Raw genomic sequence first — 16435 nt, 5'->3', positions numbered from 1 at the left:
AATGATCTATGATCAGCTCGCCATGCCAACAACAACATGTCTGCTGATAGATAGATAGATAGATAGATAAATAGATAGATAAATTATTTCAAACTGCAGCTAATAAAATTGTAATCGGATTGAAAAATTAGCCTGGTTAAATCATGGACTGTTTGTTTTAAGGTGGAACGACAGCGGAGTACGGGACCCCGTGTACACTAGCGTTTTACCAGCACCTGAAAATGTGCCCCCCGCTTCATATGCTCAAAAAATAGTGATACAAAAATGAATAAACACAAACAAAAACGTATAACCTTAAACAGTACGCCTCCCTCCTCTCCCTCCTCTTCACCACCCCCCTGCTCGGCGGTGCGTCCTTAACTGAGTGCTGGCACTTCAGAAAGGGGAGTGAAGGGGAGAGGGTCAGAAAGATTGGTGGGTGGGGATACAACCCTTTTGAGAGAGAGAGAAAAAAATCACGTGTTTGGAGATCAAAGGAGATCCGCTTTGTAGAGGAGGAGAGGAGGGGGGGTGAGAAAGAAGGAGGGAGGGAGAGAGAGCGAGCGAGCGAGCGAGAGCTAGAGCGTCTGCAGCCAGTGTAATTGATAAGGCTTGCAGTGGTGAAATAAACACGCCTGAGCTCAGGCGCAGCTTTTATTACACAATTCTGACTCTTTTGACGCATCGGCCGCATCGCGCACAGGCCTTACTTCAATTACCCGCACCCGATTAATTAATCCGTGTGAAATTATGTCCCGATCGGCGCAGATCCAGCCGGCAAGATGATGATTTTACCAGGCTCGGATCGTGTGCCCGACTCGGTGGTCCTGGTGATCTTGGTGATCGCCGCTTCTGCCGTTGGTACCGTTTGCGCCAAGGACACTGCCTTTGTGGAAGTGGTTCTGTTCGAGTCCAGTCCCAATGGAGATTATACGACTTACACGACTGGCTTGCAGGGACGGTTCTCTAAGGCAGGAGCCACTATCAGCGCGGAGGGGGAGATCGTTCAAGTACGTGGAAAGTATTTTGTTCTTTTAACAGCGGAGGGGGGGGGGATGATAAACAACAGTCCCGGGAAACACCGCCGAGACGTGGTGTGTGAATGTATCACGCTGGCCTTCTTCAAACTTTTTCCACGGGGGTTTGAGGGTTGACAAGAGTTGTGTTGTGCTTGTGTTGTGTGTGTGTGTGTGTGTGTGCGCGCAGGCAGTGAGGATGGTACCAAGCATGCAAGCGTATGCGGTCACAAGATGGCTCCTATCTGGTGGAATTCATTCACTGTGAGAACATGCTCTTGCAGGTTATTTTGTTGATGTGCGAAACTCTCTCCCTGTCTCTGTCTGTCTCTCTGTCTGTCTCTCACCACGTTTGATGTACCGTCTCGCCGACGTGCACGTCTTTACGTCAAGTGAACAAACAAAAATAAAGTTGTGGATCCTGGACCAAGCTCAAAGTTATTAAAGTTCCCCCCGCGAGCAGTGCAGCCCGTGTTCGGGTGTACAACAAGGCTGCGAGGCCACTGTTCGGCTCCGGTTTTGACGGAGTTTACGCCGTTTTGGTGGCGAGTGTTGTTCAAAAATTGGACTTTAAATGGAATGTCATGTTTTAACCAGCGGAATAAGTTTAGCATGTGCACCAGCCCACACGTCCAGCCATCTGTCGACTTCATCATCAATGAAGTGACACGAGTTTGTTTGTTTGTTTATCTTAAAGATAATTATTAAAGAGATAGTTTTTCAGTAGCATGATAACATAATAGGAACTGACTTGTTCTTTCCTGGTCGATTGAGCAATGAATTATGAATCTACACACTACATACATTTAGGGTCTGTCTTCTGAGAGATGAGGTTTTATCTCCTGACCTCCAACACATGCGTGTGAAAGAACACACAGTGAGAGGACACTGTAAAGGTAGTTTTGCATGCTTTTTTAAACAATGTAAACGACTCTAACATGTGATCACTGCAAGAGGGAAGTTATGGTGTTGCTGCTTGGACAGAGTCTTGGCAGAGACGATGTTGATGTTTGCCTTTTCTGTGAGGTGTGGTCTTGTGCTGGAGAAACTTCATGAGACCATTGATGGAGGACACTGTCCTGTCCTCGGGACAGGCTTCCACGCAGCTTGTGTTTGTCAGCCAGGTGTGCTCTTGCTATTGAGTTCATCGTGCTCCATCAGCCTCTTTATTACAGGAAACCTCAACTTTGTCATAATAATTCCGCAGTACTGCATGACCTGTTAAATGCAACAACATGGCGATGAGGTTGCACGTTGTCCTTCATCTTGATGACGGTGAAGTTTTCACCGCTAGTCCCATCCGTTCCCTCCTGCCCTGCAACAATGGCTGAATCAGCCACACAGCAGCATCGTTTTAGCACACAACCAACTGCGTTTTCGTTTTCCTAAAAAGCCCCAGAAGAAGGATGACACGTGGGGATCAAATTAGGAGATAGACTGCACAAAAATGGCCCCTGTTTATACACAGTGATGGCCATTTGGCGCCACTTGGTAACCACACAGAAATGTCGGACCTCAGCTTTACATCGAAAACCACATCTATTTAGGTTTGCTTTTTTTTTGTCTAACATAGCGTCTGACCACTTAGAGGCAGCTTATATTTTGTCAGACTATAATGAGGGGCAGTTTGTCCAGCACAGTGTGCTATCTTGAATTTCTTACAGCATATATTCCACCATAGATTTATGAAAGCTGTAACTGACAACAAACGTAAAACCATACAACCTGAAGAATATAATTTAAAACTGGTATCACGTTCCCCACTTGCAAATTCTTTACTTGCGAAATAACATTGCTGTAATGTGTTGCTAAATTGCTGTGGTGTTGTAACGGACACGGTGTTTCACTGAAATTGGGTTGAAGATAGTATTTAGGTCCTGGTGCTTTCACTTGACCGCAGTGAACTCTGCTACCATTGCACTGGTCTACTTTCTAGTTTTAAAGGTTTGAGCCTTCAGCATTGAGTGAATAGGGGGCTTGATTTGGTCTGCCTGAGGTTTATGGGGCCTTCTAGTTCTCACTTCTGCTGTTTGGATAAAGCCCCAAGAGGTTTTTATGTTACCTTGTGTGTACAGTAGTGACCAGACCTCAGCAGGTATGGGTTCAAATACAAGGAAATGGGGCTGGCAATGTTCCTGAGCAAAGACCCAACCGCAATCTTTGTTCATAACACTCCATGCTTACTTTTGCTAATTCTCCAAAGCTAACACCCGCTCAGCTCTGCCTGAAGTGTGCAAAAAGTGGCACATGGTGCCGGGGCCAAAAATAATAAATTAAGTTAATTTGTTTCTCGCTCTACTCTTAAAGGGAGGAGAGGCGGAGGGTTGGGGGGCATGACATGATGACGATCTGGCCACAGTGCCAAATACCATGCCTCCCAAGCCAGTTTTCTAATAGCTCCTCTCCCTAACAGCAAAGTGATACAAAGTAAGCAGTCCGATTGTTACTCTGTCAAGAAATTAAACAATGTAAATAAGAGTGTAATAAGACAACTGAAGTGTATTTACCTCAAAAGGCATTGAACTCTTGATCCTTTGCTACTAGAATTCTTCAGGTCCCGCCAGCTTAACTGTCTTAAGCTCGTGTCCCAGATTAGATCATGATATTGTAAATGTCCTGGTAAAATTAGGAGGCCGAGGAAAAGAAACCCACTCACTCAACAACTCCGTTTCTTAGATTTTACAATTTTCACAGCTCCAAAGCTGATGATACCTTACCACGTATTATTGAGGGTTTTCGTTGGAGTTAAACCTGTTACGCAGGGCAGAAGAATCACGACCAATTTATCTCCTTAATGAGTCACCTAGGTGTGATCGCTGACATCAGCGTTGACATGAAGCCTGGTGATACTTAGCACACTGAAAGCGCTCTGCCTCTCGATCAGCTCACTTCAGAAATGGTCTCCTTGCAAAGTCGGACTGGACGTTAATGTGTTGTTCATCACTGTCGATGACGCTCACGCAGCTCCGCTGATAAGAATGCCAATAATGCAAAGGGATGCACCATCTGCTGTTCATCAATCTCTATTTTCTCTCAAGACGCCAAATTGTCTTTCCTGCAGTGAGATGAGCTGCGATGCACTGCGTGACCGCACATCTGCCTCTGATTTCCAGCGGGCCTACGCTGTCAGCATGAGAGTGAAGAGCTGAGGCAGGGACGTGGCAGGGGCAGTGAGAGGACCAGATGGAACTCGTAGTGTCATCGGCCAGAACCAGAGGGAATAATGTGACTTTTACCTACTTCCTTTTTATGAGACACAGAGCATCCCCCGAGTCCTTCATTGGGAAGAAGAGGCTGTAGTTTCCCAACCCAACCCAACCCATGAGCTGTTTCTCCTTTGAACCTTGTCACCATGTGCACAACGTTCTCGTAACTATAGCTGGGAGACTTCTTGGTGTGGTTCTTTGAAAGTGGCATTTTTTTCCTGACTGGATGTGCACAGGGAAAGTGCTGGTTTTGTGCTAAGACAACGATGAGCTTAAATCCTGGAGCTCCTACCTTGGAGCTGGCAGGAGTTGTGTCGCTCTGCATTTAGACTATAATGAGAGCTTTAGTGGTTTAAGGCACCCAGTGCACTTTCTCACCACAGGCTGGAAACCCCAAGAGGCCATAATGGGCTGGTCTCAGACGGGAGGTGCCAGGGATCGGGCCACTCCCAGCGCCAAAGCAACAGTAGCAGTACACAAACACTGGTTTAAAAGGTTAAATCTGCTGCTCCCTACTTTTTTCCCTTTATTGGCTTGGCGGTTACAGCTGTATTTTAAGTGCTATCGTCTCTTAACCGCCACCCTGTTTAACTTTCATGTCCTAGCCAAAGTAATTTGAGGCTGCGTTTCTCCCCTTTTCGGAATAGAACAGTCTAAACTGTTTTTCTCTTCCTCTTGCTTCACACCCCCCTCCCACACACACTCTCACCCCCCACCACCAGTCTGCTCTTTTTGTTGCAGCCAAAGATTGTCATGCCTGCTATATTGCATGAGAATCACTTCACATGATGACTACAACCTTTTCTTAACCAGCGTGCACTGACAAATTGTCACTTCGGTTGTTGTGGTTTTCCATGGCTACCATTTGCCTTCTGTTTTTCACCCCTCTCTCCCATTATTGCTTGCAATTTCCTTGTCAACCTGATAATTAAGCCACAAAATACCCTAAATACTTCTATTTTAGGAAATCATTTCATCATCGATTTGTTAAGGCCAGAAATAGTTGGAAAAATGTCCAAGATCAGGTGAACCCCTAATGCACTGAAGTAGCAGCAACTGGCAAGTAATATTTTTAGAAGGATTAAATATTTCTGTCTATACTCTGAGCAAATACTTAATCACCACACATTCACAGCAGGTGTATAACAAAATGTTTGATTATATTCCGAAGAAAAACGCAGCCTCTGTATGATTTCCGGCAACAGTATTGCAGTTTATACGTTGTCTCCCCAATTTTGGTGAATACGCAGAACGCCAAGTCTCATTCCAGTCTGACTAAGCATGCAGGAGTAATCGAACTATGAATCGCATTAACCAGGCATGTTAGTGCAACTAAGACTAGCTCGAAATTGTCTTAGTCCGACTAAAATCTGACTTTTAACATGCATGTAAACGCACTGAGTGATTGCCTGTAATGAGCATTCAGGTGTACATTAACTGCAAATTGCCAAATTTCCCATTCAATTTCATCTATTTGTCCAGACTTCTTTGATTCGGCCGGGGACCTTCAGGTGGACCACTGTCAGACTCCAGCTGGCCTGGGGGTCCTGTGCATGTGCCACAGTTTCCACCTTATCTTAAACCTGGAAATAATAGAATAAGCCGGTATAAAGGATAAGACAACAGCCACAGAAACATGACGAAATCCAGGCCAGTAAACTGATGAGGAGACTGATTTTATGCTCGGTCAGCATAAATAATTGAATATATTAAACTTCATGGATGGTAGAAAGACTTTGAATAGCACTGGACATGCTAACAACTAGCATGGCATTGATATGCATTGAATGTTTCTGCTACTACTACTCCATCTCCTACTGTGTGCTTGAGCTTGAGCCTCTCATTCCTGCTCACTGCACAGCTCCACCTGGGACAATAGCGTGGTGGTACTGGTAGCCCCAGTAGCTATGTTCATTTCCACTGGACTGAGTGACTGAGCTAATCTTTGATGTTCCACTCCAAGGGAGATTAGCAGTCAGTGCTGGTGCTCACTGCTGCTATCTCCAGTGTCAGGGCTGCTCCCAGGGGGGAACCCTACTCTGCCACGACACTCTCCCCAATCTGCTACCGATGTTGTGTTGAAGCTCGTTTGTATGAATGTCGTTTTGTCTATCCTCTGCCTTGCACTGCAGTGATGAGGAAATGTTCATTCAGATTTTCCCCGAGGGTGTGTATTTTCTATCATTTGTAATTTGTTGGGAAATAACAGAATGTCACACCTTTTTATAGGTAAAGCCCATTTGCAACAATTCAAAGATGAAGAAGGGTCTGGAGTGGGTATTTTCACTTTCTGAATGGCCCCTGATGTGTCTGTCTGTGTTTGATGAGATCCTTCTGAAAGGCCCAGTCCACCCCATTAGCCCACATTTTTATCCTCTGACACAGAGGCTCTGCAAAACAAAGGCTAAGGGGTCGAGGGTTATGAAATGACAATGCTCACAGTGGCTCATCCAGGGAGCGGCATGCTTTGTTGTTTGCCAGGAATGTGCTGACTAATGTGAAAAGCCACACTAGCCTCCCCCTTTTTTTGTAGTACTTTTTTTGCCAATAGACTACCAAGGTAGCACTGCACTCCATCTGCTCTCCTTCTTCTCCCACCTCCCACTATACTCATGTCCATGTGCTCGATCCTCCTTAACCGCTGGCATTTGTTGTCATGAAATCTTATCACAGGTCTGTCCCACTCATCCAAGTTCAAGAAAAGAGGGTTCAAAGTTCGCCCTCGTATACATCCTTACATAATTATCAGCCTTACGCCTCAAAAATATCGCGCTGTTGTTGTCCTGCCTTTTCTCAGCCTCTCACTTTCTCTTGCTATTGTTCATGGCAGCCATGCCTGCTTTGGTGCGCTTGTTCAACCTCAGCCCAATGCATCATATTAATGTGGTGTGGTTTTTCTGACAGGCCCGCTGTCAACAACCCTGTCGTTTTTCTTTCTCCAGCGTGCTTTCTTAAACGAATTCCTACGCAACAGTGGCAAAGGTCATTTACAGCGGTGCCAGATACAAACAAATCAGATTCAGCTGGATGCTCCAACTCTAGCATATTCATCTCTCTCCATTAAATAGGCCATATTCTAGAGGCATCTTATGTGTTTGCAGGTTGCTGCTCCAGTAATGAGGAGAATCCTGGCTCTAATGCAATGGGGCCAGCGCTGTGATGAATTGGGCTTGTTTGATCAGACGAAAACAAGCTGGGTTATCCGTGCCTTCTTTTTTTCCCCCCCGCAGTGCTGCATGTTGTCTAGCTCCAGAGTGAAGATATCTGTGTCCTCTCACATGCAACCCTTGTTAGAGATGTTATAGATTTCAAATTAAATATTGGCTTCTTCTTTTCATGCCATCCCAGCGTCATAGGTATACACTGCGGATGTTGGGTTTTCTGTTCCGTTTGCTGTCCTGATTGCAAAGTTGAATATATAGTTTTTAATTGAGGCTTATTTCATGTCGTTCAATAGTATCCAAGGGGAAAAAAATTTAGCCACTATTTATGTACGCTACGAGTGAAACACCGCCTCATTCAAGTCCTCCGATCTATTGACTATAAGCCTATATAAAATTGACAACATGGAAAATCCCCAAATGCAGTGGTGTGTGCCGATCTGCAGGACTGTGACACTGTGGCTCGAACAGTACACTTCTATGCAAGTGTGGCTTCAGCTCATGGCAGTGGGTGTTCCTGACACCTGATGTTGTTGCCTGCTCTCAGAAGTTTGCAGAGCATGCCAGGGACAACTTCAGAGAAATAGTTGCCGAAGTGATGGCGACAGAACAGGTTTGTCTGAGCTTTATTTGAAAGGTCTACTGTCTAAGCTAAAATGCATAAACGGGCTCGTGCCTGTGCTGGAATATTTGTATCACGTGATTTGATTGGCTGGTTCTTTTGATGCCACTTGGAAAGTAGAAAGTGTGAGCAAAGCAAGGCAACAGATTCATAATGCAGTCTGGCAACATGTGGCCATTCAAAGTGAATCACCAACTTTCAGTTGAAACTTCCACTGAACCCTGCAGGGTCAGATGTAATTATTTTTAATATTATTATTATTTTATGAATCTATAAATATAGTACATCCACAGCAATATAGTGCAAAATAAAACTTCAGTTGAGCCGTGGGCTTTGACAAAACCTCCACAATTCCTCTTTATTCTTCTTAGGGACCCCTGATGGCAGCTCTGACCATGTTGCCTGCCACTCCAGACCCTGGACCCTAAACAGGGAGGGGCCTGCAGCGCTGGGTGAATAGCTGCCGGGAGTCATGCTGCGGGTGTAAACCACATGAATGTGCCGCCTGAGCAGATAGGATCAGGCAAGGCGCGGAGAGCAGCGAGGCCTCGACGTGCTGCACAGCTCCATGCGCTAACTTCAAAGGCATTGCCTGAGGGGGGGAGGTGTAGGGGAGGAGGGGAGGAGGGAAGAGAGTGAGTGAGGGCTGGGCCAAACTCTTCAAAGGCTTCTCTGACTAATGCCGGCCCTGATATGTAGCGCTGCAAAACTCGGTGATGATGTAATTGTAGACCTTCGAGCTAAATCCGCTCCCATACAAATAAAGGTGGAGGTGTTGCCTTGCACAGGCACAGTGAGAGAACTATTTCTGAGCGTTTGATTGACCCCGGACAGTTTAGAACTCGCAGGCAAAGGTATCGGGTCGCCTCCACGCTCTCTGCTAATGTAAAGATCCTGGTGCAAAACATTTTTTTTGATTGAGGACTTGAAAATGGAACTTGGAATTTTTTATCTGATTTCAGCAGACAATCCTCTGGGCGTTACCAAAGTGCACTTCAGGTGGAACAGAGTCGACTCTTTTGTTCTTTGTGAAGTTTATACAGGGCCTGTTTGCATGTATGCGTGTGTGAGGCAAAGTGTGCACATGCACTTCACTTGTAGTATGTCCCAAACCAAGCGTGGCCCCAGATCTTTTTTTCAGGATCATTCAGGGCTCCTGACTAACTGGTTGCACTGGTGCACCTGATGTCTTCATTTTGACGCACCAGCACAAAATGTTGGTACACGCACACTTTTCAACTTGCTGCCTTGAGCGCCGCAATTTTAATGGGTTGCCTTTTTGTCCTTTCCCCTTATACATTCATATGTCAATGACTGTAAACGAGAAGATGGTGTAAGTAAATGTTTGCCTTCATTAGAAGCCCAAACATAGTGTGTGCGCGCACACACCCACATTAAATGGTGAGATTGCTTCGCTGGTTAGATCAACAGGAAAAGATGGTTTTGGAGTGGTTATGTGGTGTAGGGGGCGGCAGGGAGGGAGATAATGTTGGTTCACCAAGAGAGGGGTGGTCGCCGACTAATGCTATCAACAGAACTTGCAAACCGTTCTTTGCATTATTGTTTCATATAAGCTGCACACACTGTGTGTGTGTGTGTGTTTGTAAGAGAGAGAGAGGCTAAAGCAGGGACATGAATGAACGGCATGATGTGTTGTTTTTAAATCATGACTGAATCAATTTCAATCCGTGCCTATTCTGTCGCCATGCATTGATCAATGTATGGGAAACTAAGCTAAGAATTTAGTCGCACTCCAAAGATGTTTGGTCACATATTGGTGGCAATCTAGAGCCCTGTCATTAGGCTGATAACTCATTGACAGCTCCCATGACAGTTGAGAGATGCATTACAGGAATGTCGGTACCTTGCTGTATGCACACATCAATAATTCACTGGTGATGTTTTATGTTGTTTTTGTGTTTTCTCCTCTGATAGAAGCTTTCTTTTCCTTTGCCCTGGTTTTGTAAACACGCATCCCATTGATGTGAAATTAGCAGTAAACAGCTGCAGTTTTATTTATGTGGAGTTCATGTGGAGGTCGGTCTTTTAACGCCGGCATCCTGGGTTGAACTCTGAAGTCAGCGCTGCTGCATAAAGCCTTTTCAGCTCCTCATAAAGAAGAAGAGACCTCCTTGTTTCCAGTGTGCAGACTATAGTAATTCATGCCTATCTCGCTAATAGCTGCATTTAAATGGACAACAAAACACAATTCATACCGATGTCTCCAGTTAGGGCCACACAATTTTAATTTTCTTTTATCAGTTCACCCTTTGACTCTTGTTTTTCATTTAATAGTTTTGGCTCTGGATTGTCAGTAAACAATGGAAAATTTCCCTGAACACAGAAATATCTTCAACAAAACATTTTCAATGAGCATTCCTGTCCAACAGAGACAAGTAGCTCACTGCATTTGTCACCTATGACACCTTGATGACATCGTCAACTATTAAGAGATTATCAGAGCAGGTGTTTTTGGCAATTATTTTTAATTGCTTTAATTTACACTAAAATGAGCTTGTTAAAGCAGTTACATCTTTAGTGCCTATGCTCTATTAATGTACTATTAATAGCTGCCTAAGCCTAAACAGTTAATCAAACTGCGTTTAAAACAGTGGAACCCTTTTCTGATTCTTACAAAAGCGATATTATCAGTTATTATTAGCAGTGTCTTGTATACAAGACAATGGCATGTCCCCTGTGAATTAAAATTGCCTGAATCTCTGAAGTGCTGCTGTTAAATTAAACCTTAATTAGACGACATGCTGTGGATGCTGTGCTTTCCAAAGCTTCCAGCTCCAAATATTCTACAAAACACCATGTGATGCTGTGCAAACCATAGCAATCTAGTGAAGAAAAGTTGTGACACAGGGTTGTTATTATTATTATTATTATTATTATTTTTATTGTTGTATTATTGTTGTTATTATTATTTTAAACCTGGAAAATACTTAAATTAAAATACGCTTTGAATAGTATCGGAATCCATGGAAGAAATTTTGCAAATATCCCACAACAGTCAGCACAATCAGAATTCAGAACTACTCTTAAGAGGTGTTTCTCTGTGCTTGTGAGGTTACACTAGTTAGACTGTCAGTGAATGAATGCCCTCATGAAATGTTTCCTAAAATGAATAGGATATTCTTCACTAATTGTAATTAGGGATTCACAATCTGCTTTTTTCACCTCCCAATACTGATGTCTTGACTTGACTTAAACATTTCTTTCCTGTTTTTTAAAAACATATAAACAGATAGAAATGTCCTGAATTACTTATTTATTTAATACATGTGCACCAGTACAGCAATCTTAAATAAACCGATAGCTTCACAAGCTTGATAGACATTCATAATAAACAGTCAGTTCTTTGTTAATGGTTTAGTACAAAAATAAAAAAAAACATCTGTCGCTCACGGCACGCAGCATAGAATTATACTGAATAGATCGACCACTGTGGATCGGCCCATTGTCACGATACCTGGTCTAGAATTTTCTTCAATATTGGGACTGATACAAATATTGGATCGGTGCATCCCTAATTGTAATGTATACGTGATCATATGTTTGCATCCTGCGGACTTAAATAAAACTTTTTTTTTTTTTTAAACCACACCAGGATATTGTAACTTTTACAACATTACTTTACTGGCTCACTGTGAACCCCACTGTTTTTAAAGGTCAGGACAATGTATTGGCCAAATGTCCATTTTATTGTCTGCATACATTTTGTTCAGACATGGAATACAGGTCATACTATTAGTGGAAATTACTATGGATCACATTGTTATTTGTGTCACTCTGCCGTCTCCATGTTTGTGTACCCTGTGTTTATCCAGATTTGTCCTTCTGTCGTTGTAAAAGTTGCACTTTTTTAAAAATAATAATTAAAAAAAAGTGCAGAGGAAATCTAAGCTATTTTGTGCTTGGCAGAGTTGGGTTTGTTTGTCCAAACACATTTGGCTCAGTAATGATAACTTGTCTCCGGAGTTGTCAAGAAGTCCACCTAGTTAGAATGTTGTTTTGAGAGAAACAAGAGATTGAGTGGGAGGAGATGAGGACGACCGAGAAAGAGGGGCCAATACAGCCTTTTGCTATTCTGTCTGCATCCCACAGGCATGTGACAAAGTCAAATTGTCACCCCCATGGTGACATGCGTCCCGCAGGCATTTCGAAGTAAAGACATCTCGGGGAATGCTTGGTCTGAGAGCTGGATGGTAGCCTTCAGCAGCCAGTTTTAGCCAACCGCAAATGGAAGAGATGCAGGGAGATTTGTAATTTGTTCCTATTGTGTTAGTGTTTATTTAACCATAAGATGAAGCTTCTGTACCTTTTCTTGCCCGTTTGCAAATGTTACCACACTCAAGTTTAGTTATTGACATTTATTAGTCATTTCCGATAAACCGACACTGATTTAATGGAGACATGGTTTGCTCTAAATGGTGTTTGTAGAAGTGTATGACCATGGCCGAGCAGATAAAGACTGAAGCACAGAGGTTTCATCCACAAACACTGCAAGAAAATACTCAGCTGTACCACCTGCACATGATACAGCAATGAGCATCAGTGAAAATGATATGGCGTGTAATGTTATACTGTTGCAGCGCTTTAACGCTTGACACGTGGACATGCACATGGAACTCACATGATTACAAACACCACACTTTGGTATAAAGGTGCAAAGGTCTGCAAATATCATTGGCCGCATCAGGTTATCAATAATTTAATTCAGCAATAGTAGAAGATCTGATCTCCTCACAGGAAAGGTTTGGCACTTCTCCACTTTCCACAAAATCATAGGCTTGTACCAACTTCATAGTTTAGAAATTCACCTGCTGCTGCTGCTGCTGGAACACGCTGTGGTTTTATTCTACATAATACCATCATTTCTGCTTTCAACCCATTTCCTATTGGCAACCACCTTTCTGAAGCAATGCCCCAAGCTAAACTCCAGGAAGGCCAGAGGACGTTTAAGCTACTGATGCATACATTTGTCATAATTATTGTTTTGCAGAGGCTGGAGTTACAATTGCCCAGCAACAGGAAAGCTTCAGAATTCAAATTAGAGTGTGGGATTGAGCCTTTTAGTTGTAGAGAAGGGCTGTTTTCTGTAAAACAAAAAAAAGGATATATTTTTTGCAAATTCCCCCATTGATTGGTCTTGGTTGTTGATGTATAAGTAGCTTCTGTTGTCATGGTGCATTTGTTCTCTCCTGTGCTGAGGTGACATGGGAGAAAGATGATGAGGACCCATGGGTATACAGTGTTCTCTTCACGTACATGCAAACAAGCATGTCAGTACATCTTCAACTAGTTTACCCTCTAACAGCATCCCAGTGAATCGAAAAACCTCTCTCTCTCATCATCCCTTCCCTCCCTTTCATGAGGTTTTTTCTAGCTGTTTTCTCTCTCTCTCTCTCTCTGTCTCTCTCTCTCTCTCCCTCTGTTTAGCATGGGAAGGGAAGGACTGTAGATGTGAGACCACACATGCTGTGTCAATGTTTGCTGGAATAATTAGAGACAATGTAGTCCAATAATGGGAGGAGTGCAGTAACCTGAACTCATTTTGTTCTGCCCGAGCAGCAGCACAAAAGGCATTAACAGATGCACAGATCTGTGGGCTCCAAACAGGAGCAAATGCACTGTGAGACGAGACAGTGCACAGCTCTGTAGATCCTCAGGAAAAAGGCTTGGTTGGAACTTCTGCAGTCCACTTTCACTTTGTGGTTCCATCATGATATGGTTTGGAATGGTAAAGCCCAGGGTCAGGCTTGCATTTCAGCTGACAACTGTACCTTTAGTTGGAAAGCGGGATGTGGGCTGTGCCCAATGGCTGCGTAGCATGAAGTTGCACCTGGTTGCAGGTGTTTTTCTTCCTGCTCGGTTTGTGGTTGTTTGTCTCAACAAGATGTCCACCTTTGTATGAGAATAGATTGTGGGCGTTTGCCTTGTATTCCATGGGATATTTAGACCAATTGCAAAGGAGTGACGTTTTTCTGTCGCCTAATCAGCTGACTGTTGTGGGTGGAGCTAGACTGGCTCACCTGACCATACCATACCATTTTACCCTGGTACACTAAGGGAAGGTTGCTGAGAAATGTAATGGTTGGGGCTGGTTGTTTTGGTACTATTTCTAATGGAAACAGTACTGTACCAAACCGAACTGTTACACTTGGTGAAAGTGTTGGCAGCTTTTGTCTCAGCTCAAAGAGATGCTGATTTCAGGCTATTGGCCTTTAAAGCACTGCCTGTACATCCCCGCCGCCACCACCACCTCCCAAAAACACCCCTACCCCCTTGTCACTCTCCCCAGTCAACCGACACATGGCCTTGGCTTTGAGGGCCCTTTTTAACTAGAGGATATCCGGCCACTCGGTATGCAAAGAGCCTGTGGATTCCTGACATGAGTGCAAGAGCTGGACGCAGAGGTGACTTTCAGTGTAGACAGACAACTGTTGGATTACCAAGGCACGTCGCACTGACTCCAAGCCAATAGGAGGAAGCCCATGCCAGGAGCTGGGTATATTTGGTTGAATGCAGGCTAAAAGAATCTTTGTGAGCAAGTGTATACGTGTATGTGTGTACATAGATGTACAATGCAAGTATTCCATCGCTGTTTGTGTCCAGCATAGTTTTAAGTGAGCACAGCAGGGTTGAAAGATGCAGTTATACCCAAAATTATAAGTATAAGCACTTTCTATAGGTCATCGTAGGTGAGAGGAAGAAATCCTAGTGTAGGATCTAAGGACTCCAAACAATGTACACTAAATGTTGCCTAAGCTCTGGGTGTTTTAATAGCTGTAGAAGAGTGACCCGTTGCTGTGCTCACACTGAACCAACTGGTTTGTCCCCTCCGGTGTCCATCTTGAAAGGGGACACCGCTATGGGATGCATACATCCCCACGGAGGTCGTCCGAGTCATTGTGGCACCTGTCGCCTCTGCTCTTGGCTCGTGTCAACAGCTCAGATTTATTTACATTCACTCTTGTTTTCCAGAGAACCGAAGTGGAAGCAGCTTTGTGATGGCCTTCTAGTCTATGCTGCAGGATTTCTGCAAAAAACTGCAATGTGACTATTGTCATGATTTCAGAAGATAATGTTATAAGTCTGCCAGTCTCACTAAAGCCTTTCTAGGCAGAATCATCCTGCAGCGGTGTCATTTTTATGGTGTATTGATTGGAACTAAGTAGACTTACAGTTTTGGATCCACACATTTATAAGAAATCAGTAAATGGAGCCCAGGTCACTAAAAGGTGGACCAGATCCGTCCTATCCAGACCTAGGTCCAATCATTTATAACTGCCACATTTTGACAGAGCATTTCAACTGGTGCAGCTTTTTTTTCAGCCTTTATGGCACTAGAGGTCCAGGAAATGCAGTTAGATGACACTCAGCCAATTTTATCAGCGAATTGGGGCCACACTGGATGCATGGGCAGCTTACGTCTTGCTTAATTTATGGTTTGGACACATGATTACAACAGCCAGGCTGAGTGAACCACGCTGGCTTTGAGGAGACTAGAGCCGTCGTCTATTTTTACGGTGAAACGCTCCTGTGTCAGAGCAATTCGAACAAAGAAAACTGTCTTGCACGTTCACCACAGTTTCAGTGTTGCATTATGCTACAAATATAATGCATCCAGCTCTTGTCTTGAAGTAAAAGCACTCTACTTTTTCATTTTTTTTTCTCAGTAGGGCTTTATTTGTGACATTTGTGGCTTCATACTGGAGTATAGAGAAGTATTTAAATGTATATTATAGCACAAACAAAAGGCAAACCGATCAAAACACAGCATAGGCTCCAAAGCAAGACACTCCCTGTGTGAACTACAGCAAGAGCGAGCGAGAGAGACATACACTCAAGGGAGAGATGATGAGGGAGTGATGTGGGTAATGGGTTACAAAAGTAATACATTACTTTTTGTAGTATACAATAACAGGCAGCCCGTGGCCAAGTGGAAAAGGGAACTTGACGTGTAACCGGAGGGTCGCCGGTTCAAATCCCCACTTGGCCAAAAAGGGCTGGGGTACCCCTGAGCAAGGTACCCAACCCCCAATGCTCCCTGGGTGCTACTCGGTGTGGCAGCCCACTGCTCCTAATTCTAGGATGGGTGAAAATGCAGAGAATAATTTCCCTAAGGGGATTAATAAAGTATCTAAAAAAAATTAACATGTTATAAATAAAAAGAAAATAAATGTTCTTTTTTTAATAATAATATTATTACTTACAGGCTGTAACACATTTCCACAAAGTCATGTCACATCACATTTGCCAGGTGAGCTCTCTCTTAACTCACATCACCATAGTAACTTAGGCAAACTAAACAGATTTAGATTCTCAGATAATGACAAATGATGTTGTATATCATTTAATTAATGATTATGACACTGAACATGGTCTAGTAATAAAGTTTGTTTCAGGTGATGTTGATGTAGCGTCGGGTTAAACAGGCACAGA

The 16435-nt window shown here is 43.6% G+C and overlaps 1 protein-coding gene across 2 annotated transcripts in view; it reads left to right on the top strand.

The window, feature by feature from the left end:
* Nucleotides 1–583: 583 nt before the first annotated feature.
* The window catches only part of znrf3 (zinc and ring finger 3), a 64045-nt gene continuing 48193 nt past the window's right edge, over nucleotides 584–16435 (top strand). For both annotated transcript variants that reach the window (XM_044027000.1, XM_044026999.1), the window contains exon 1: nucleotides 584–989. In XM_044027000.1, coding sequence (XP_043882935.1) covers nucleotides 762–989 — 228 coding nt within the window. In that variant the 5' untranslated portion in view covers nucleotides 584–761. The remainder of the gene's footprint in view (nucleotides 990–16435) is intronic.

The sequence above is a fragment of the Solea senegalensis genome, linkage group LG5, assembly GCF_019176455.1.
Source record: "Solea senegalensis isolate Sse05_10M linkage group LG5, IFAPA_SoseM_1, whole genome shotgun sequence".
Classification (NCBI taxonomy): Eukaryota; Metazoa; Chordata; class Actinopteri; order Pleuronectiformes; family Soleidae; genus Solea; species Solea senegalensis.
The sequence above is the reverse complement of the archived record's forward strand: the minus strand, read 5'-3'. Positions and strand labels throughout refer to the sequence as shown.